This window comes from Gallinula chloropus (genome assembly GCF_964237585.1).
Source record: "Gallinula chloropus genome assembly, chromosome: 3".
NCBI classification, from domain to species: Eukaryota; Metazoa; Chordata; class Aves; order Gruiformes; family Rallidae; genus Gallinula; species Gallinula chloropus.
Genome location: NC_140087.1, coordinates 4816588 through 4839459, shown reverse-complemented (window position 1 = coordinate 4839459; position 22872 = coordinate 4816588). Strand labels below are relative to the sequence as shown.

Below are 22872 nucleotides of genomic sequence, written 5' to 3'. Positions count from 1 at the left end.
CACCCAAAAGATATCAGGAGCAGACACCAGGAGAAGATTCCACTATCAAGAGAGACATCAGGAGCCACTCACACATGGGAGCCATTCATACATTGGATATTCCATCATCCACCCTGCAGCATTCCCACAAGCCAGGTAGAAGCTTGTGGCAATACAAAGGATGACTACAAAAAGAGAGTATTTGGCCATGGGAAGGAACCAAGCAACATGGAGGAGAGGGAAGCAAAGGAGAATGAAGACACTGAGGAACAAATCAGGGAATGCTCTCCTCTTCCATCAGGCCCAGAGACACTGAAGAATACTCTGCCATTGGACAGAATGCTGTAGCCTCGTGGTGGTAGATATAGCCCCCCTCTTCCTCTTTTCCACTCTCTCCCTCCTTTCCACCCTTTTCTCTTTCTTCCCCCCTTTTCCTGCATGTTTGTTGTGGGCCAGATAAAGCAACCTGAACCTCGACTCTGTTTCAAGTCTTAATTCTGTTCTCCTAGAACTGAATTGAGAACTTATCAGGATAAAACACCTGACAAGTGGACGTCACTCAGGGGTTAAGCATAAATGCATTTATCATGAATAACTGCAATGACATTGTTTTGACTCTGTATTTTCATTGTGATTTTTTTAATCAGAAAAAAATGCCAACATGTCGTATCTCAGTACAAATCCAAGTTTATCTGGAATGCATGAAGGAAAAAACCTACTGAAAATAGGAAAAAAGTGCAAATGAAGAGAAAGATAAAACTTTTCAATTTTATTTTCCTATTTCCTTTTGATCGAAGTGTTTTCAATCCTTTTTTTTTTCCCAGCCTCTGAAATGCTTAAAAGGCTGTAATTCATCACAAAATATTTGACATAAAAATGTTTTAGAATGAAAAAGTAATTTAATCAGATAAAATCTATATCTGAATGACTTGTAAATGAATATTTCAATAATAAGTTTTGTATGCCTTTGGAATACTAACAGATATGGTCTCCATGAATTCTCAGTAGCATGGTGCAATATGTTAGGGTGGTGTGGTTATTCAAATCCACAAACCCATTTAGAGCACACATACACATTATGTGAACTTGCATCTAAATCAGTTTCTTTGAGGTCACCTACTTCTTCAGACCTCCTTCAAGCATGTTTAAGAAACACTGAGAACAATATCAACAGTAACCAGCCATTGAGATGTGTGATGGCTTATTCAGTGCAATAATACAAAAATCAGGGATTTTCTTTTTTTTTTTTTGGTGATTTCTTATACTTTAAACACATTTGGAGTCACACCCTGGGTTGGATCTTGCAAGGATCAGTCCTACTCTGTCTCCTGGAGCTTGACTTGGCCATGGTGAGCGTGAACTACCTCACACAGGTTTTGAAAATTTTACTCTTTATCAGAAATGGATTTGAATGTATGTGAAGAAGATACCAGATCAAACAGGAAGTTACTTAATGAGTATTTAATTTATGGCCCTACATTTTTCTTAAATCCCTGCTCATGTATCTAGGTCCTTCTTTTTGGTTCAACAGCCAGAATACCTTCACAGCATGTTTTATAGAGAAATATACTATTCCTCTGGTCTGTACACACTCAGTCTCCACTGAAATACTTCAGTCCCATAGGAATATTGGAGGGCAGTCAAACAATTGTCTCAGTTTATAACATAAAAGGCAATAGGGTCCAGACTCCAGGCTTCCCTTCCTCTTACAACTTGTCTGTGTTCTTGATGCCTCTCTGTGTACCCCAGGTTGACGTATCTCTGAAAGCAGTTGTATTTATTTTTTGGATTTCAATGGAAGATTATAAAAGGTTTTCTCCAGTGGGCATGGTGCAGGTAAAAATGGAATAAGAAAAAATATTCAAACTAGTGTTGGTGCTAACAGTGATAGACTGGAGTGGCTGATATTTTTAAATCACTCCAGATGTTATGATGTGCTATGGTGTGAAATGTGCTCACTTTCATGAAAGATGTAGGGAGCATGACAGAACCATGTACTCAGAGCTCTAAATTTCCCATGCTTGGTACACATCTGAAACAACACAACTGTATTGTGCTCTGGACAATTGATGAGTAAGTATAGTCCAGCATGGGCTTGCTCTCCCCAGTACTGTCATTGAAGAGCTCACCACTGAAGTTCAACAGGTTCAATGGCAAATATTGTGTATCTGCATGGTGAGAGGCATGGAGCTTTTTGTGTTGCATTTTATTGGCAGCTGTCCTTTAAGGACCTGACCTTCCAGTGGTTATGAAGAGTGGAAATGTTCCAGTTGGGTTTAGTAGTGAAAATTCAGGCTTTCCAGCTGAGAGAAAAGCCTTTGTCAAAGTTTTATTCCTGAACAGGAATATCACTGGCTGCCCTGGTTTCATCAGTGTTTCTGCAGAGGAATGAATCACTGATTAGGAAATGAGTGTTTTACACCTCTGTGAATTCAAAGGAATTGTAATAAGTCAAAGGAAAAGAAAAAACCTGCACAAACAGCATCAGTAAAAAAGAGAGATTTCCCTAGGTTTTTATATTGTCCTGAACAATTCAAACAATCCTTATGTTCAGTAGAGTTTTGTGGGGGTGGGGGAAGTAAAGGGATACTGTAAAAAATACTGTTCAGAGTTTGAGCTGATTCATGCTCATGTTTGAAACCCACCTGGCTGCTTTTTTTATTTTAGACTGTGTCCTAAGTTACTTCCCTTCATTCCTGAAAGGAAAACAGGAGGAAAATGGAAAGCAGCTTCTCTGTAGGATCAGGGAATTAACATCCAGCTTTAACATCCAGGGGTGGCTTTTCCTTGTTTGGGTCTGCACTAACTCTGTTATGAGAGTGTGTATTTTCAACACCTGTAAGCCTTTGCATTGTCACTCCCCCACCTCATTTCCCACAAGAAGACAGAGTCTACAAATCCGGGTGATGCTTCTTCCATATTCATTCACTAGATACAGCTGTGTAAATAGTGGTGGCCTCTGCAAAACATCACCTCTTCCTTGGTGAGAAATACAATCCAATTAGAAAGTCTAGTAGGAACGTACTTCTGTGACAAGTAGGTGACATGCATGGAAGAGGAGAGGGAGTGAGAAGAGAGAAATGACACTAGTGTACCCAATCTAATATGAACACCTCTACCTTTGGTAACTAGAAGCTGACAGATATATAGAAAAGGCTGCATTGCAGTTTACTGACACATCAAGATTATGGTCACATAGTGAAAGTATATCTGTTTCTAGCTTTAATACTAGGCATATAGCATCACAGAATTGTGGATGAACCTCATGCACCTTCAGCCATATGAAAGCTAGAGAGATCTGCCTTTAGCTAGTTCAGAATACAAGTAAGGAAAGACGTGTTCCTCCATGGGTAGTTCAGCACACCTCTTGGAATTTATTGCAGAATAGGTGAATTGTCACCAATCTCTAGTCACTGTATGCATAATATTGAGCAACTTCCTTAGACTGGATAGCTGACAAACCAGACATAACGTTCAAATGACATTTAAAGTGGCCTTTGACTGGTATAGTTCTGTATTCGCTCTGAGCTCTCCTTTTGTATAGCTGCTCATCTTCCCTGTGACCTATTGGGAAATCAGAAGTAGAGCCTCAGAGCTTGTTCATGGTTTGTTTTATAGATTTATTCTCATGAAGTCTAAAGCAATAATATATATATATATATATAATACAGCTGGATTTTCTTTTTCTCATTCCTCTATGGGTATACAAATTAGGACAACTGCAGATACAGAAGTTAGACCAGCTGCAAGAATTCTAAATAACAGGATTTTATTTCTAGATGCTGGTGTTACTCAGTGTTCCTAGAAGAGCAGTTGTGTTATTTGGATTCACAAAAATTTTGCTACTGAAGTGGGGTCTGAATTACCAGAGATAAATTTAATGTAGCCTACAGTTTCCAAAGATCTCTGAAAATATGCCATAGTATTTCAGCATTTCAGAATTTACTGCCATCTCAAAAAAAATTGTTCAGGATATACACTAACTCAACTCTAGCACACAGGGCTACAGGGGACATTGCAAGGTGATCATCATTGCCCCCATGCAGAATAAGCTAGAACAGTGTTGCTCCTCTGACTTTTATTTAAACCTTCTTTTTAAAGTTATGAAAAGTCTGTGAAGTCTACCATATTTCCATAGATTAACTATTATTACAACCAGAAAGTGGTTTCTAAAGTTTAACAAAGCCCCTTAAGTATTTCTATTTTTTTTCCTGATACTTGGAGTGTAGGCAGAGATCTAATCACATCTTTATTTCTGCAGTGAGATGAGTATCCACATTATTCTTCTTTTTATCACTGCACACTGGAATTTTACTCAGCAACCAGAATCACAATTATTTAAGTACATACAGACCAGAAGAGATGGTGCCTGCTCTGGAGGAAAGTACTTATTTTTTGCATATGTGTGTGTATATATATGTGCTTGTTTCACACAGAGAATAAGTGGTATTTATATAAGATGTTGTACTTTTGTACAGCACAAAAGCAGAAGTATTAAGCCCAGGGCTGTGGCTTGCAAGAAAATATGATGGTTAAGAAGACTGAGCTGTTTTCTGTTCTGTCATGACTGGCAGAAGCAGGCAATGCAACAGATGTTGTTTTGTGGAATCTTGTGGAAGGCTGAGGCAGGAGCTATGGGAAGGAGAAAAGCTCTACTGGTGTGAGACCAGGCTCTGCATATCTCTTCCTACAACTTAGAAAGAAGCTACTTCACTGTCTCATGGGATATTAGTGATTTTTTTTCCTTTAACAAAAAGAACTGAATCATTTTCTAGTATTTGTTCCAATGGAGAGAAAATAATCTGAAAATGCCTCTGGATTTATTAAATTAACAGAAAAGAGCAAAATTAATTAACTTTGGTAGGAGCAGTTGGCTTTCTGTCAAGCACAGTGATGAGATCTGGGGCCTCTTGTGAAAACCTTTCTTGTACCTGTGAGGGTATAATAGAAATTATTGTCCATTGAAATTGGACAAGGGGATAGAACTCATTTAAACTTTTAGTGTTAGCTCACATATTTTAAAGTTTTTAATTAGACAAGCCTAGCAGTGACTGGTTTGCTTTTGTCAATTTTCAGGTTAAGACAAGTATTAGGACAATAATATCCATTGGACATTTAACACAATAGTTAAAGACCAGATGACTTTTCAGCTGAATTATCATTATCATAGTGTATAATTATTAATATATATTATTAAGATGTTAATGTTCAGATGTTAAGGTGTGTGCTAAGCCTTGTGCAAATATACAGCAAATAATGGTTACTAATAATGACAATACACAGAACATCCAGCCTGGAGTAGTTCAGGAGCTCTCTGCCTGGCCTTCTTGCTTGGCATGCTCTGGGGGGGGTAACTACCCCAGCTCTGGCAAACTCATGAAGTAAAATAACCTCAGTCTCCACACACATGATTAGCCTCATCTCCATAGATACTATTGAGACCACATCTGGTGGGTGAGGTAAGTACTTGCCTTTGAGGTGACAGCATTTTAATCCCGGGAAGAGTCCAGATGTTTAACACATCCCAGAAACAAGCCTTCACTGTCTAGCAGTTAGTTAGTGTTGGTTTTCCAGTGAGCACTGGGATCATGCTGTAGAGATGCAAATTTGATTTCCCCAGAGGAACTAGCAGTCAAAATGGTTTGGGGTGACGTTTGTCCAGCAGCAGAGCATGATGCAGACATCTTGGTGTATATGGGTGCCTGCCAGGCACAGAGAGGGAAGGAAGAGAGAATGCCAATTTTTTAGAGTCAGGAGCTTCAGCTGCATAACTGGCTAGGCCAATTGGTTTGATTGGGGACTGTTAGTCATGAAAACTATTAGCAATAACGAATTAAACAAAAGCAGACACAGCCTGCTTGTGGTTTGCAAGGGAAATGCATTGAATTGCCTGTTCCTAAAACCAAATGTGAGCATTGTACATCTGAAACACTTGCAAAATTGGATGTTACTGATCCAAGAAGAATATAAAATATTTTACTTTAAAAACTTTGCAGTATTTTTTTGAGTTCCATAACCTCAGCTCAGGTGATGAGTTCCATAACCACATACCCCAGGGCCTGATGTCCCTTGAGCCTTGAATTTGCTCTCATGCACTCTTCCTGTCCTCCCACTTAACAGAATTAACAGGTTTTTTTTTTCGGATGGCCAACTCCTTGCAGGTCTGGTCTCTCATCTCAGCTGGAGAAGGAAGAAATGGAAGATCTTCCTCAGTAAGGAAGGATCCCACTAGCTCAGTTGCACTCATGCTTGTGCCCTCAACCATTTGCTCTTATGATTTTCCACTCAATAGTTTGCCCCCAGACCTCTTTCTCACAAGTCTAAAATTGGCTTCATAAAGCAGTCAGTAGTTTTGATACTTTGGAAGGTTTTCCATTAAAAGAAAATTGGTTTCTAAACTTTAAAATAATTGGTAGGGGGATGATTGGACTGGATAATCTTGGAGGTCTTTTCCAGCCTTAATGATCCTGTGATTCTCTAAATACAGGGAGAGAGCATAGCTCTCTGCATGTGCATGTCCATAGGAGCACTCAGCTCCATATTAAAAATTAGTCTTTGCCCCTTAGATAATCATTTCATTTTTACAGCACACTAATATTAGAGGAAAACTGTTAGAGAATTATTTTAACACTAACAATATGTATACATCTAAAGAAAAGCAGAGACTAGTACATTCCTAGAAGCAAAAGACCGATAAGCTCTTTGTGTTAGGGGTCTCAACATGAAGAGTGAAAGCTGTCAAATGGGGTCATACTCAAACTTTTAAACTGCTTTACTGCTGCAATTTTTTTCAGAGAATTTATGATGTCCAATAAATCACAGAAACCCTTTTTATTGCAGTGTGCCAATCACTACTGACCATGATGCAGCTGCCCACAAACAGATGAGTCTGTAAAATATCCCTGTTAAAAATGTGAACTGGTCTCCCATATTCAGATTAATTCTGCCTTTGGTTACATGGACTTCTCACTAATTGTAACCCATTGAATCTATAGGACATCAACAGTATTGCTATAAACGTAAATGCTACACTTTTCCTTAAATCATTAAATTTCAGGCAAATTAGAGGCATGCTGTTGGTTTTATTTCCTGGAAGCTGAATCACCCAGATGTTTCTTTTTCATGACATTTAGTATTTAATAACCTCACTGTCATCAGTACTAATTTTCCAAATGCCTTTTCCGCTTTTGTTTTGAAAACAAATATGTGAAAAAGTGCTTTGGTACTTCAATTTTCTCTTTTATTTTTTGGGGAAGTGTCCAAAATGATTAGCTAAATGATCAATCAGTTAAAGAAAGTAGATTCAAGGTTGGATCCAAATGTCCTCCAAGTCTATTGAATTCTATTGACTTCTTATTACTTGTGCCTAGAGATGATAAATAAGTTGGCAAGGCATTCATGGGAAAAAACACTCTTGACAATTAGCTAAAAAGGAAGATGACTTGCCTTATTTAAACAGGGACTTAAAATCTTAGAAAAGCAGATATTTTAATTAGCTGGGTTTTTGGGGGTTTTATTCTACATTTTGTGGGAATTTGAGAAGAACAGTTAACGTTGTTTGACTCACCACTCCAGCTTCCTTGTTCTAGTTTACTGATTTAATCTATTAGGGAACATGTTATTACAGTTGAAATTCCAGTGGTAGATATGCAATTATAGTAAGCTTATCTATACACTCACATATATTGATATATATGACAGTGGAACACTGACTTCCACACATTGTTTAATTACCAAGCAGTAGTAATTTATTCATATTTTCTCAAAACAGACTTAGACCCAGTCACACCAAGGTCAAGGAGTGAACAGAGACTCAATTGTTTTGAGAAGGGGTGGCCTATCACTTTGACAGGAAGATGCGATATTTAGCAAGGCATATGGAAGGTTCTCATCAAGTTGTCTTTATGTTGCCTTTTCTTCACTGAAATGCTACAGCTAAGCTCTAATTTAACAGCATGGCACTCAAGACTCCTCCTTTGCATTGTTCACCTTCTGAAAGAAAAAAGCACAGAAGGTGGGTTGCACAATGAATGTACATTTATATCTTTGTCAGTCAGCTGGAAACTGTTGTAGTATTAAAGTCTGCAGCTTTATTTTCCCATTTCTTTGACAGGTCCAAACCCAAGAAGACCTTCATTTTGTAATACCCCTCAGCAGAAGAAGAAAGCAGCTTATTAAAGTGTTTCTGTTTACCCTTTATCACAATTACAATTTTTCAGTTTGGTGATTCGGTTTCAAAGAATGTTTGCTTTTTCTGCTAGCTGGAGCCTAGCATGTGGTAGATGGGAGAATAAATTTCTGAGCAAAATTGAGCAAAAAAAAAGAGAAAACTTTATAAAAGCTAATATCACACTCATCAGGAAGAATCTGCTCATTATCTCTGCTACTAATCACGTCAGTGATTTTCTGGCTCAGGCACCAGACAATATTACCTAATATCCCAGAATCACAGAATCACAGAATCATAGGGGTTGGAAGGGACCTCAAGAGATCATCGGGTCCAACCCCCCTGCCAAAGCAGCTCCCCAGCTCATATTGCACAGGGCGGCGTCCAGACGGGGCTGGAATCTCTCCAGAGATGGAGACTCCACACCCCCTGGGCAGCCTGTCCCAGGGCTCCCTCACCCTCACTGGGGAAAAGTTCTTCCCCATGTTGGTGTGGAACTTCCTGTGCTCCAACTTGAGGCCATTTCCCCTTGTCCTGTCTCCACAAAAGACTAAAAAGTGTCTGGCCATTTCCCCCTGTGTCCCACACTTGAGATATTTATAAACATTAATAAAATCCCCTCTTCTTTTCTCAAGGCTGAACAGTCCCAGTTCCTTCAGCCTTTCCTCATAGGGGAGATGCTCCAGGCCCTTAATCATCTTTGTCGCTCTCTGCTGGAGGGTTATGATTTCCTATTGATGATTGAGACAAAACCCAAAGATATAGGATATGAGCATGCTTATTACCATTACATATTCTGAGAGAAAATGAAGATAAGGTTTCAGGTAAGAACAAATCTGGAAAGAATTTACCCATAGGCAGGGTATCCTTTCATTGATGGAAAATGTAATCACTTTGGTTTATCTTAACACAGAATGAGAACCAAAGCCAAGGCAAGATAGGGGTCACATCAGTCATTGTGGAAAGGGCATATTTTTCCCTCTGAGAATAAGAAATTTATGTAAAGAAACAGTCTGAAAGCTGGAAACGACTTTTATCTAGTGAGTACTGGTAAAACAGAACCTTCTTTTCCACTGTACATAATAAAGGTAACTGGAAAGTGCATCTTTTTTTTCAATACTTTTCCAAAAGGAAGAATCACTGAGTAAATTAAACTGCTGGTGCTTCTGGATGAGGCAAAATAAAATTGTGTTCTAAAAATTTTGCTCATTTCTATCATAATAAGAGGCAAGACTCGAAATTGAAGAAAACTCCTGAGAAGTATTTACAGCAGTAACTAATACTGTTCTTGAGGTGCAAGTACTGCAGAAGAGATTGTGTGGAAGATGTATCATAAGCAACGAGCACACACAGAACTCCATAAACCAAGAATAAAACCCACAAAAGGTCATGTTATTTCATTGCTTAATTGAAATGCTTAATATTTCTGCACTGAGAGGTCCACTCAGTATAAAGAGGTTTTGCCCACCGTTGAATAACATGACTCCTTAACTATTTAGCTAATTGAGATGAAAGCTAGATAGCTAGTGACCTTTCCAGGCCTATAAATAATACACCTTTAATATTTTCATTTGCCTTTGTGTTTCTTCTTTCTGGAGAACTAAAAGGTGGCAGAAATATCACCTTCTTAAAGCTGAATCTTTAGCAAAACCTTTTATGCATTGTTCCTGCTTAGGGACCCTCATAAAGAGTTTGGTATTTCATCTTATTTCATGTTACCAACCCCTCTCATTTTTTCCTTCTTCCCTATATTATTCATGTTATCCTTTTGCTTTTTTTCTTGGCTTGCAAAATCTTGAATCCGAGGGTAGAATTGGTGGTACTGGTGGTATGTAACTGTGGGCAGTCAGAAGCTGAACGTCTTAAGTCAAAAGCAGCTTAAACAACCAGTGTTCTCCCTAAGGGAGTAAGTCTCACATATTTCTCACTACGCTGAGTGGATTATGCAGTGGGATGCTGCAGTGGAAGGAAAGCATTAAGTAAGGTTGGAAAGGAAAGAGTCTTTCAGCCGTTCTCCTGAGTGCCTATGACCTGGCAGACAAATACACCCCTCTGCAACTGTGTTTATCACACTCCTTATATTATGTTGGATTAAAGTAGTGTCACAGAATTTTTCTGCAGGGAATTTGCCATCTGGACTATGTGAAGTAGTAAACGGCTGTGTATGAAATAACCTAGCAGTGTAGTTCTGGAGTTGGGGATCAATGGGGTAAATCTTCACAGTGCTGTACAAGTTATGTATTTTGGATCTTGTGTCTCTAAGTGGAGACCTTAAATGTGAGGCAAATAGCAATCTGTTGCTGTTTAGCAGGAGATGTATAGGATCCATGTAACAGCCAGCTGCGGTGGGTTAGCCTTGGGTGACAGCTGAGCTCCCACCCTGCCGCTCGCTCCCGTCTTCCTCTCGGGGTGGAGAAAATAGGAAGAGTAGGAATGAGAAGGCTCATGGATAGAGATGAAGAGAGGCAGGTTGATTACTAATTACGGTCATGGACAAAGCAGACTTTGGGAAAATTAACTCATAAAAATACAGTTACTAATTTGGATAGCAGGAAACAGAAAGGCAAACTTTAAAAACATGCTTTTCCTCCTCTTTTCCAGGCTCAGCTTCACTCCAGTCTCCAGCAGTTGTGATCAGTGGCTGATTTTTCCTGCTCTGTGCAAGAAGCAAATGTGTTGCCTCCTCTGGCATGGTTCCTCCACAGGAATCATTCAAAATTAATGTCTCTCAGCTTGAGCAAGTCTTGATTTGTCAGAGAAATTTACTGGTATGGACATGCCATAGTTCCTATGGTGGTGGTGAAATCATTTGGTGATCTTTTCTCCAATTAGCTGGACTACAAAGTAGTCATTGGAGGTTGCAGGTTTGTCTGTACTGGATGTGCAGTTGCATTTTAAATAACCACTTTGATAAACATATATGATTTTGGCACAGCTGAAGTCCTGTCTTGAGTGACTGCAGCAACCATTTAGCTTTTCACACGTCAGTGTAATCCACATAGTGTGTGTGAGAAGACTCGCTCAGATAATTATGAATAAATATAGTGCCAAATGATTTTTTCCAGCCTAATTGTAAGAAATGTTGCATTTTTTGCATTCAGAAGGTTTGTAGATACTTGAGGGCTAGAAAACTGACATGTACACCCTTGTTGTACACGTTTGGATTCACTGAAAAGCACTTCACAGCCACTGGAACAAGGTTTATATTCTTTATTTTCCAAAATAGATAACAATCAGCATATGGTTTTTGCAATATTTCAGGCAGCTCAGTAAAGTCATGTGATTCAAGTAATTTTTAGTTTCCAGGTGAATTTAAATGTTTGCTACTTTGGGAATAGACCTGTTTCTCCCATTCTTCGAGGCTATGTTTGAGGTTAAGATACAATTAGAAGTAGCTGATTCTAAATAACTTATTCAGTGAAAATTAATTGTTTGTATTTTCAAAGCTTTCAGATATCTTATTGAAACAATGAAATGAGAAATTGGAAATGAAATTGGAAATGAGATTTGGAATACATTCTTGTAACCTCCCAACTCAAAGGGAAAGAAAGGATTAAGGCTAACTATAATGAGCAACATAGACTTTGAAAAAAGAAGATGAAAAAAAACATAGCAGCTTATGGGATATTATTTCCCCCCCCCCCCCCGATTATTTAAATCAGATAAATCTTGAATTAAATTAACTGATTTTCAGAAATTTATAATCTCATTTTAAGACAGCTTTCACAGTGAAAACCGAGGGCAATAATGTCCATAATAATATAGACAAAATCACAAATAGGGAAAAAAATCACTGGAAATATAAATAGGCCTACTGAAAGAAAATAAAAGTTTGTCATTTTACCCTGAAATATTCTTTGTTGGCAGCTCTGTCTCCAGAGTAGATTGTACAGGTGACAGTGGAGCTATTCACCATAAACACTTCCATCTTCTATGTGAGAAGAGCTACTCCTAAGGCAGGACCTGTTCCTACCTTTTTTAGGAACCACTGACTAGATGGGTCATTGCAATGAGGAGTTTGTGTAGCACATGAACTGTGCAACATGAAAGTGCATTAAGATCAAGTACACAGTTCATGAGGCCATGACTGATAATCAGAAAGTCACAACCTGGCCCATCAGTGTAATAGCAAAGATTTCTGAATTGCATTGACCCATCAAAGACTCAGTCGTCTAAAACTCATCTAAGTCAATTATTTGATTAAGGTAAGAATAAGTTGGCAGGGGGAGGGTAGGGGGGATGGCTGATGTTACCTTGAACTATGCTAAAAATAAAAAAGCAGCATATAGTTACTGGTGTGACTGGACTCTACAAGGATCTGGGGTACACAAGAATCATAGGCTGATTCTTGAACCATAGGTTGGAATGGACTCTAAGGATCATAGAGTTCCAACCCTCCTGCCACAGGCAGGGCCACCAACCTCCAGGCCTGGATCTAGACAAGTGATACTTTACCAGATAACTATATAACTAAGATCACTGCTGTACATTTCACAAATCAAATGTAAAAATATAGTAAGGAAGTACAAACAAATAGCAGCTTGCCAAAATGCATGATTATTTACATTGCCAGAAGTACAGACAACTGAGATGCCAGTCGTCAGTCCAATGCCTTCACATGGATCAAATGCCATCCCATCTCTTCCTTAAGGCAACAAATCCATTATTTCTACAGAAATACACAAAAGAAGGTTGAGGATTGGCATATCTACTTCTAGTTCTCCTCTATAAGTTATCGACAGTACTGTGCTGTGAGGAAGTCCTTTCTTCCTTGCATTTTACCTAATCAAATCAACTACCTGAATTATTTCATATGTTTCTTTTTATTTGGTTGGGTTTTTGGGCTTTTTTTTTGTTCACTGATCTGAGATTGCATCAAACTGGCATATTTACCTATTAGAAATGTAGGTTGCATTAGTTTCATGAGTGCCATCTCACGTCATAGCTTTTCATTTGATTTATGCTAATATCAAATGGTTGGCTGGTATGTTCTCCATTTACGTGGTCTCTGCTACCAGTCAATCTGATTTACCCAGAGAAGAAAAGTAGAAGTATTTAAATTTTATTTAATTTATTTACTGTGACTTTCCCATTGGTAAAATGCTATTTTTCCTCAACTTTGCTGCGTTGCTTCAGTTTCTCTTCTCTCTCTCAGGACTTTAGAAAGCGGAGTTTGTACTTTACTCACAGGCAGGACAAACAGACCACACTTCTAATGCTTCAAATTAAATAGAAATATTCAACCTTAACGTGCTGAGTCAATGTACTGATAGTATATTGAGCTGCTCAGAGCAAGTGTGAGCTTCAGGCTACCCTGGTCAATGAGACATAAAAATAGCACCAGTCACAGAGCACATTTTCATGACTTAGTGAGGCTTTTTCCTGTCAGCAACTTGATTGAATGTTAAGAGGAAATGATTTAGGATTGCAGGTAGCCTTGCAATCTTACTGATATAAGAGCTACATTTAACCTTTCACTCTCTACATGAGTTTAAATGAAAAACAGACTCACTTTAATGCTGTAGGTAAAGGAAAACATGAAGAGCAAAAGGCAGGAAAACACACACACACACACACTCACACACACAATCTGGTCAATGCTTTGTTAGCATTGAAGCTTTTCCACAAGAAACAGGGCACTTTTGCATTTCTACTTTGTCAAACACAGTTCATTACTGCTTGTTTTGCCTCTGCCACATAGAAACTTTTTCCAGGTACGTGTCCAAGTGGATCACACTCTTGCAATGACAAGTACCACTGTAACTACTGTGGACCTCAGTAGAAAAGATAAAGTGCAAAATGTGAATGAGCACAGGACTCAGTCTCTCTACTGCCCTGGTTTCCTTGTTTTTCTCTTGGAAGTCTTTGAGTGTGTCTTTTCTTCTACGTTTGAAGCAGCATTAGTGGGAAATTGCAGTCCAAATCCATTAGGTCCATTTAGGAAGACACATTGAAAGTATCGGACAGGAGCTGGGAAAAGAAGGAAGAGAGGTTTAATGTTTATGGTTTCCACACTGGGGCCAGGAGTCTATTCCATGTTCTTTTAGAAAATATCTGTATAATTTCAGTCCCATTAAGTGAGTAAGTCTCCATTGTAGGAGACCAACAATAATCTAGCAAAGTGCCTGGTCCAGGTGATTCTGGGAGTTAAAAATAGATGATGTACAACTTGACCAAAGAACTTGAGGAGAAAAATGAATGACATTGTGGCCAAGCAGCTGGAAAGTGATAAGGGAACCTTGTGGTAAGAAGTGAGACAAGGGGTGGAGAATATTACAGAAAAAACAAAGAGCAAGAGTTTTTTTTGTGAACAACTTGAGAGTAGGAAAGCCTGAAGAGTGGAAGTAAGAAAGGATAAACACTGCAGTTGGAACATGAATAAGAAAAAGGGGACTAGAAAAGCAACACAGGTACAAGAATTTTTAAGGTAAGGAGGTAAAAACAATCACACCTTTTCTAGGACAAGCACGTAAGGGGTATGAGGCTCAAATATCTATGAATACTGCAGCACACTGCCTTCTAAAAACAGTGTTTTGATCAATTGGTCTGCTGTTAGACAGTAGCCAAAACCCCTGGTAAAACACTTTATCCCTCTTCAGTGCTCCCACATTTCGAGGATGACAACCAAATGTTATTGGCAAATTTTCCCTCTTCAGTACAAAAAAGGGGGTCAGCCCTCAACTTCTGTGTAGGCTGTAAGTCAGGCTCTGAATTGGCATGTATCAGCACACAGGGCCAAAGGCACCTTCCACGTGGAAGAGGTATGGAGAGAGGTCTCCTGGTTACAGGATGGATGAAGCGGTAAAAGGGATTAACCTGCAGTATTTTCTTCTATGAGGTATGAACAAGGTTGCAGTGAACAAAAACAAAGTAGCTGTAACAACTTTTCACTGGAGATAAGCTTACTGACAGATGGGAAATATATAGATTCAGCTTTAAAACAGTTATCAAAGTCCAAAAAAAGAATTAATTAAAACTGTTCATTGTCTGGTTTATCTTGAAGAAGGATAAACTAAAAAAAAAATAGCAAGTGTTTTTTTCATCAATACTGAACAGATCATAGTAGGGGATTTAAAGTATCAAAATAGACAAAAGCAGTATTACAAATACTGATATCTGTAACAAAATTTTTTAATCTCTACCTTTTGTTTTTAAAAACTTTTAAGTGAAACTTTCCTTAAATTATTGGAAATCCCTACAAATAGATCTGAAAAAAGTTTTCACGTTTGGCTAGGAGGTAATTGGAATGAATCTGAAATGTTTCACTCTGAAATAAAAAATCCACATTTTCTTCAAAATTTATTTTGGTGGTTAGACAAACTAAGGCACAATGTTTCATGGATTTATCCTTACATTAAAGTAATGTTTGTACATGGGTAAATGAAGCAGAATTCCTTGCTAAAAGATTGAACTGTTTTGTACTTTGTATTGTATGTGACACCTAGTAGTAAAATTTGGTAAGCAAGCTGCTATGCTTCCAAATATAGGTATAAGAAGGCATTTTCAGGTTTTGCATTACATTCAACCTACTAAAAAAGGTCTTTTTTTTTTTCATGCTCTTTTTATACATCATTTCTTATTAATGCTCCCAGTACACAACTACTCATTTATGAAAGAAAATTTCATCAGCATGCCTTCCTGGGATGGATCTTTTATATTTTACCTAATCAAGCAATGAGTGCTTTGAAGTAGATATATTGCAAATGGCTGTTGTATTTTCCAGTTATGTTTTTTTCTGCTAAGTATCTCATCTATTGTCTGTCTTCATTACTGATGAGATTCACACTTTCTGTAAACCAAGTGGTCTGTCTTTTGGCATATTCTGACTTGTTAAGCAAAACAAAGTCAGCTGCCATCATGCAGAAGGCTATGCAGAAGGAAATTGTTTCAGAATGGTGCTTTTAACTGTGCTCTTTCAGGATTGCCCTTTCATGTTGTCCTTAGGGTGCTTTGCCATGCAAACCTGAGCTGCAAAACATATGGATGAAAACTTCATTCAGACAAATACCAGTGTCATTTGAACTGTGTCAATATCTGAATCTGCAACTGTGTTATGACAGAAGCCCTAGCCTGAACAATTCGAAGTTTGGTATGCAAATAAGCATCCCATTCTGTCTTTGTATTTCCCACATCTAATGTCAATACAGAATGAGGCTTTTCAACTGAAAAGAGTTCACTTTCAATGTATTGTCCCATATCACTGGGCAAATGTTACCAAAGAAAGATTAACAGTAGGAGCAAAATATGTACTTCAACAGTTAATTGTTAATCATTCACTTTAAGTCTATTGAATGGAAAAGGTGGCAATAGATAAGACAATGAGCTGACACAAGTCCCAGTAAGGGACTAGACATTAGAGAAGAAAGACAATCTCAGAGACATAAAATTGTCAGAATAGCTAAACAGTGATTTTCAACATGGTTCCATTTCCACATATTCACATAAGGCAGAGATACTAGCACAATTGATTTGTCTGTGAACCAGCAGATAAGTTTACAGAAGTCCAACTATGTCCCAGAATCAGATTTAACTTTCAAAGCATGCGTGTTTATCATATCTCCTATAGATTCTATTACAGTGACATACACCAGTCCTTTGCTGTCCTGAATAAACTGATCATTCTGTGTCTTATCCCTGGAAAAGGCAATGAAGAAGTAGATCCATCTGTATATGGCATAAATCATCAATTTATGTGAATGTGCATTGAATATTAGAATCAACTTGTGAGACAGTTTCACTCTCAGGTTTGAATATTGCTTAACAGGTGGTTACAGCTTTTTGCCTTATGGTGGCTTATATTGGATAACAGTCTTTATTTACTGTCTGGGCAGAAAGATTCACACTCAGCCACCTACATTTCCAAAGCATGAGATAGCAGACACTGGTGAAGTGACAATAAGATCCAAAATCTCTTCTGGCTGAGACAAAGATTAAGAAATTGCTGTGAAAGACGGTTTTAAATCTGAATACATCACCATAAGTATATCCTGTAAAAAGGGAATAAAGGGGTCCTCAGTCAGGGGTCCCCTTCTGTGACAAATCTGCATGGGGAAAGATTTTCATGAGAAGCCCAGTCATCAAGACAAAGATTTTTAAGCATCTGTCAGCTAATTAAATAAACCATGTAGTGGAAAAGATGCTATAAATGCTCAGTGCCAGGTAAGCACTGACTTGTTCATTTTCATCCTGCATATTTATGCCTTTATAGATTCTTATATCCAAACCAGTCTATTTTGGAATAATTTCTGTGCTTATTTAGCTCAAGGAGTTTTTTAAAAATCCTGAATGACTATGAGGGCATTCCATCCTTACTGATGTAATGGATCTCAAAAGTCAAGGTGCTGGGACACTGGAAAAAAGTTTGGCTTCCAATATATCAATCCAGAATTTCCAAAGGATGATAGGATCTATCTCTACTTAAGCAGCATATCTTGTTTGGAAATTGGTAGTGCAGGGGTTAAAGAGGAAAAACAATTTTAATTTCCTCCTTTAGCTCTATGCAGTCTAGTTGGGAACATATTTAAAGACGTCCAAGGACCTTGTGGTAATTTTCATGAAAGCTTTTCCTGAGTTGATATGATTAATTAGAAGTTTAAATAAGATAACTTAGGCGTAGCTTTCTATAATTCAAAGTACCAAACTAGAATTTAAATGCCTACTCAAGCAATTAGTGGGAGTTTTGTGTAAGGAATTATGGTGAACTGAAGAAACAAATAATATTTTTTCATAATAGTCTTATTAAAATTTTATCTTATAAGGAAAGGGGGTAGAAAATTCAGTATAAAATTTACTAATTCTAAAGAATGTAAAGGTGTTCCTGTTTATGTGATAAAATAGTTAAAGCCCCATTTTTACAAGGCTCAAATATCTCCTTTTAAGGCAAGTCAGCGAACAAAATACTCATTACAAAGCAATGGCTTTTAGCAGTAGTGGTTTGATTATTAGGGAAAAACTACAGAGAATTTATGAGGAAACAATTTTTATTGTTGGTGTTTTCTAGTTTGAATCAAGTTTCTTCACTTAGAGCCTTTCCTAATAGAATTAAAGAATTCAATAAAGCACAAAAATTCAGGCAATCATAGCATTAGATCCAACTATTTAGTAAGCAATTGTAAGAGAAAGTACTAACAATTGCACTCCTTTCTGATTGCTTCTCAGGAATGCATGTACTGTGTTTTGGTTCAGCAATCAAAACTGAACCACACAAGGACAAAGAAAACTTGTTCCAATGGCAGGGGGGGCTGAATTTTTCTTCACTTACTAAAGGGCAAGGAAGACAAGCAGGTGTTTCCCCCCTTGCTCTGCTTCTCTCAAATAATTTGTGCTTTTTCCCTTAACCTTTCAGTAAAACTGCAGTATGACAAACTGACCAGGGAACGCACAGCGGCGCACAGACTTTCTGAACAAATATATAAGCATTTCTGCTTAGCAGCATTGTATAACTGGCATTTAATTAAATCCCATTTGTGTGAATAGCAGAGCTGAAGGCTGAGGACCTATGCAGGAGAACGAATACCTTAAATTTTCTTAAATTCACAGCATGGTCCATGTTTAGGTACTGGCTTAAATTCACAGCACGGTCCACGTTTAGGTACTGTCTATTCAAGCTACAGGGATTGCTTCAAAAACTCAGATTTGTCTTAGTTTTGATATATCCTATTCAACTTATTATTGAGCCTGCTGTACAGCCATGCTACAGCTGTTCTCAGGAAGTACAATGCTTAACGGGAAGGGGGAGAGGGTGGGGATATAACTTCTATATGTCCATTTCGCATAAGCAGGAAATATCACTACCTCTTTAAATCAATTCTATGTATCTAAAACCATCCCCTTAAAATGACATTTTTCTAGCATTGTATAGACAGTAAAGGGAAAAAAGAAATTGTCTCATGAGGATACTCCTTTTGCATCTTATTTTGTGTCTTGAATAAGGAGAGAAAATGAAGAATAGTCAGAAAGTAGCTCTCAAATCTTCAAAGTGTCTGATGTAATGCAATTAATTGCTCATATTTGCAAATGCCATTTGATTTTTCATATCCATTTTAGCAGGGTGTCTGTCAGACAGTAAGTTACTTAATAAGAACATACTAAAAGTGTTAGAGTAGCAGAGCTCAGTACTAGGGACAGCATCGTTACTACTGACATGAGTTCTCCTTAACGGCTCTTTTTCAAGCATTGTGGGACGGTGTGGTCTGGAGAAGTTGAAATAGTTGTACTTAAAAAAACCCCTACAAACACACCTTTTCTCAAAAATAATGCTCAACATGGAGCAAAACACACAGAGAAGATTGTACTGGTAGCTGTATTTGTCCCACTGATTGAAACACAGATAAAAGCTGAGGATTTTCTATACTTAGCAATTTTCCTGAGTGAGTTGGGACCACAGACACACATAAGAAATGGAACAAAGTCAGTCATATATGTCTTTAACCACACTTTCTTGGTATAAAACATGCAAATGTATCAAATTAATAATGTTATAAGGTCACACTCGTCACATTTATTGTCATTAGAGGGGAAAAAAGCACCATAGTGAAAACATATGCAGGATGCTATTACCAGAACTGGTCAAAACCAGTTATGATTTGTTACTTTTCAAAGTCAGTGCTGGTTTTGAAACATAACAGGAAAGCTAGCTGGAAGAGATCTTTATTCTAACAAAACCAATTTCTGCAATAAAAGGGTAAAACCTACTATTTCTGTCTTTTAGCTTGAATGTTATAGATGTCACCTAACAACCATTTAAGGGGGAAAAAAATTCTGTACGTTGCTAGCTAGCTGTTGCACTGCCTTGTGAGAAGGCTTGATGGATAAATAAGCCCTATATTTAGAGAAAAGTGTTATATTCCACGTTATGGTCACTGCACACAAACCACATAATTCTCACATACATGTATGAATATCCCCAAAGTGTGACATTCCTGCAAAATTCATGAACAGATTATTTTTATCAGGGAGCAAAACCACGCAGGTGGGAACGGTGTGACATATGTGGCAGTACAGACACTTCCAACGTGGCGTAGCTATGATCAGAGTACCTGGTTTTACAATTTTGTTAGCATGGAGCTTTCAAAGGAATCTGATACTGGCATTATGTGTTTTAGTAGCGAAGCGCAGGGCCACAAGAATGAATAATTCAAGGAATGATATTCGAGAAGGATCAAAAATTAATGCAGGCCCAATGCAAACTCTATCAAAATCTGTTGGAATTTTTCCCAGCCTGCAGCGATAATTGCACCAGACTGCAGTGATACTTGGTGGGCAGCAGTGCAGAATTGGATTCTAATGAAATTCCTCAATAGTGCCAAGATAGGATGCTCTGTGTTCTGATCATGTACCTTAGGCAGGTTGATGTGTCATGGTCTCTATCAAATCATTGCTAGCATGTTCAACTAGTGTAATTAAAACTTATTACATGAAAAGAATTGCTTCTTAAGAACCATTACTCACTTAAATATTGGTTTAAGCTTTACATACAAACATATTTATGCATACAAAAACATATAAAGCCAAAGAAGAAGTTAAAAGCAGTTTGGGATCTTATTACATTAACAAGATTGGATAACAACTAACTGGAAGTTAATACCAGGTATTTATTCAGTGGTAAATGCATGGGATGGAGAGAAGTGGGGAGAAGAGGAAGAGAGGAGAGAGAAGCTGTTATGTGAATGATACAAGTGCTTTCTTTGTGTCAGTTATTCTAACTGAAATCTGTATTAAATGAAAGAGGTTTTGCATGTGTGTAGTTTTATTGTGCACCTTTATCTTCCTCAGTGAGAACATTTCTGCTGGGAGCAGCACCAATTGTTTATGAGAATCAAAACACAGTACTTGAACCATGTTACTGACAAACCTCAATGGTCCCAAATGCACCCTGCTTAACATCAGACACTAGAGTCACTACCTTCTGGATTTAGCTCTAGGCAAATGAAATAATATTTCTAGAAGGCAATTCAGATTTTGAAGGGGTAACCAACTGGCAAAATTCCTCTCTCATTCACCATGGACATTGTGCAAATAATGCCCTATTTCAAGTGCTTGTGATTAGGAGGGTCAAATCTGTGCCTGTGTGCTACTTACAATGAAAAATTAAGCTAAATTAGAGTCTCTTTCTCACCCTGAATTTACATATTTCTAGGAACAAGGTAAACAAGAAAGAAACGGTAGAAGCTCAATAGGTTGGCTTCTTTAAAGTATTTCACATCACCTGCTGTCATTTTGGCCTCACTAATTAACAATTGCATTACATAATTATAACTCATCCACTGGATTTGACTCAAATACTGATGGTAACCTGGAAACATCAACTCACTCTGGCATCAGGATGCTTGTTTTTCAGGTGGTAAATGTTTAAAACCAAACCCTATATTGATAAAGAAGACATTTTTCTCTCTCCTCTAAGCAACGTTCCCATTAGAAGAGAAGGACTATGACATTGGAAGAATTACTTTCCTAATGTTTAAGAGGGATTTCTCTGGACCAAAGATAAAAAATGTCTGACCCTGAAAACAGTTAAAGAATTTCATGTTGTATATAACTTTGCTTCATAGAATAATAGAATTATAGAATGATATGGGTTGGAAGGGACCCCAAGGATCATAGAGCTCCAACCCCCCTGCCACAGGCAGGGACATCAACCTCCAGCCTGAATCTACACAAGGCTGCCCAGGGCCCCATCCAACCTGGCCTTGAACACCTCCAGGGACGGGGCATCCACCACCTCTCTGGGCAGCCTGTTCCAGCCCCTCACCACTCTTTCTGTAAAAAACTTCCCCCTAATATCTAATCTAAACCTTCCCTCCTTTAGTCCATTCCCCCTTGTCCTGCCATTGTCTAGCCTTCTAAAAAGCTGATTCCCTTCCTGTTTCTCTGCACCCTTCAGATACTGGAAGGCTGCAATGAGGTCCCCCTGCAGCCTTCTCTTCTCTAGGATGAACAATTAGATATGTCATGGAAATATGTAGTATGTAATTCTCTTTTCTTGCAGTGTGATTTAAGTAGATATACCAGCCAAACTGAAGCGCAAAATGAACTTAGCAATGAGAAGCATCAAGTTACCAGCTACTCATAGTTCATTCGGGGCAAAATAATTCAGAAACTTATACTGAGATATATATAAATATGTTTTTTTGACTTGGCATACATTTAGTGTATATTTATTAATGCTTGAAGCCACTTAATTTGGTTTTAACAAAATGTTTTGACCCAGTTAAAAGGAAGGGAATGAAATAATTGTCCAATAAATAATATTACTAATTGGGTTTGTTTTGCAAAATTAGGCAAATCAGATTCTCATTACTGGATTTAACTAGCACACTAAAAAAGAATACCTTTTTTTCCATGGTCTCTTCATAGTGTAATATAATGTGTTGAGTTTCACCTTTCATTTTTAATAGTGGTTTTCACTATTGATTGGCAAGGACTCTCTTGGCTTGTCTCATTAATTTTCAGGATTTATCTCTTTTGGATTTTAGAATAGAGTCTATCAATGTGGTCTATAAAGTACAGTCATGGTTGTGGCACAGTTAAAGCTTTCATAGCATTAAGAAAAGGTAATTTGAAGACTGAGCTAGTAAAGTTCAAGTGCTATTAGCATGTAGCTAATTTATTTAGGTGCTACATAGAAACTCAACTGAATCAACCTTTCTTTTGTCACTGTGTTGATTACTGTGAAAACTTCTCATTATTTTCTGGAGAGGTGGATTTTAAACTGAGTCCAAGTAACT

General features: G+C 37.9%; 1 protein-coding gene across 3 annotated transcripts in view; it reads right to left on the bottom strand.

Moving 5' to 3' along the window:
• Positions 1-11363: 11363 nt before the first annotated feature.
• TRDN (triadin) overlaps positions 11364-22872 on the bottom strand; it is a 232991-nt gene continuing 221482 nt past the window's right edge. For 2 of the 3 annotated variants that reach the window (XM_084262483.1, XM_084262482.1), the window contains exon 39: positions 11364-14116. In XM_084262483.1, the coding sequence (XP_084118609.1) occupies positions 13974-14116 (143 nt within the window). In that variant the 3' untranslated portion in view covers positions 11364-13973. The remainder of the gene's footprint in view (positions 14117-22872) is intronic. The other variant, XM_084262484.1, reaches the window with a different exon arrangement.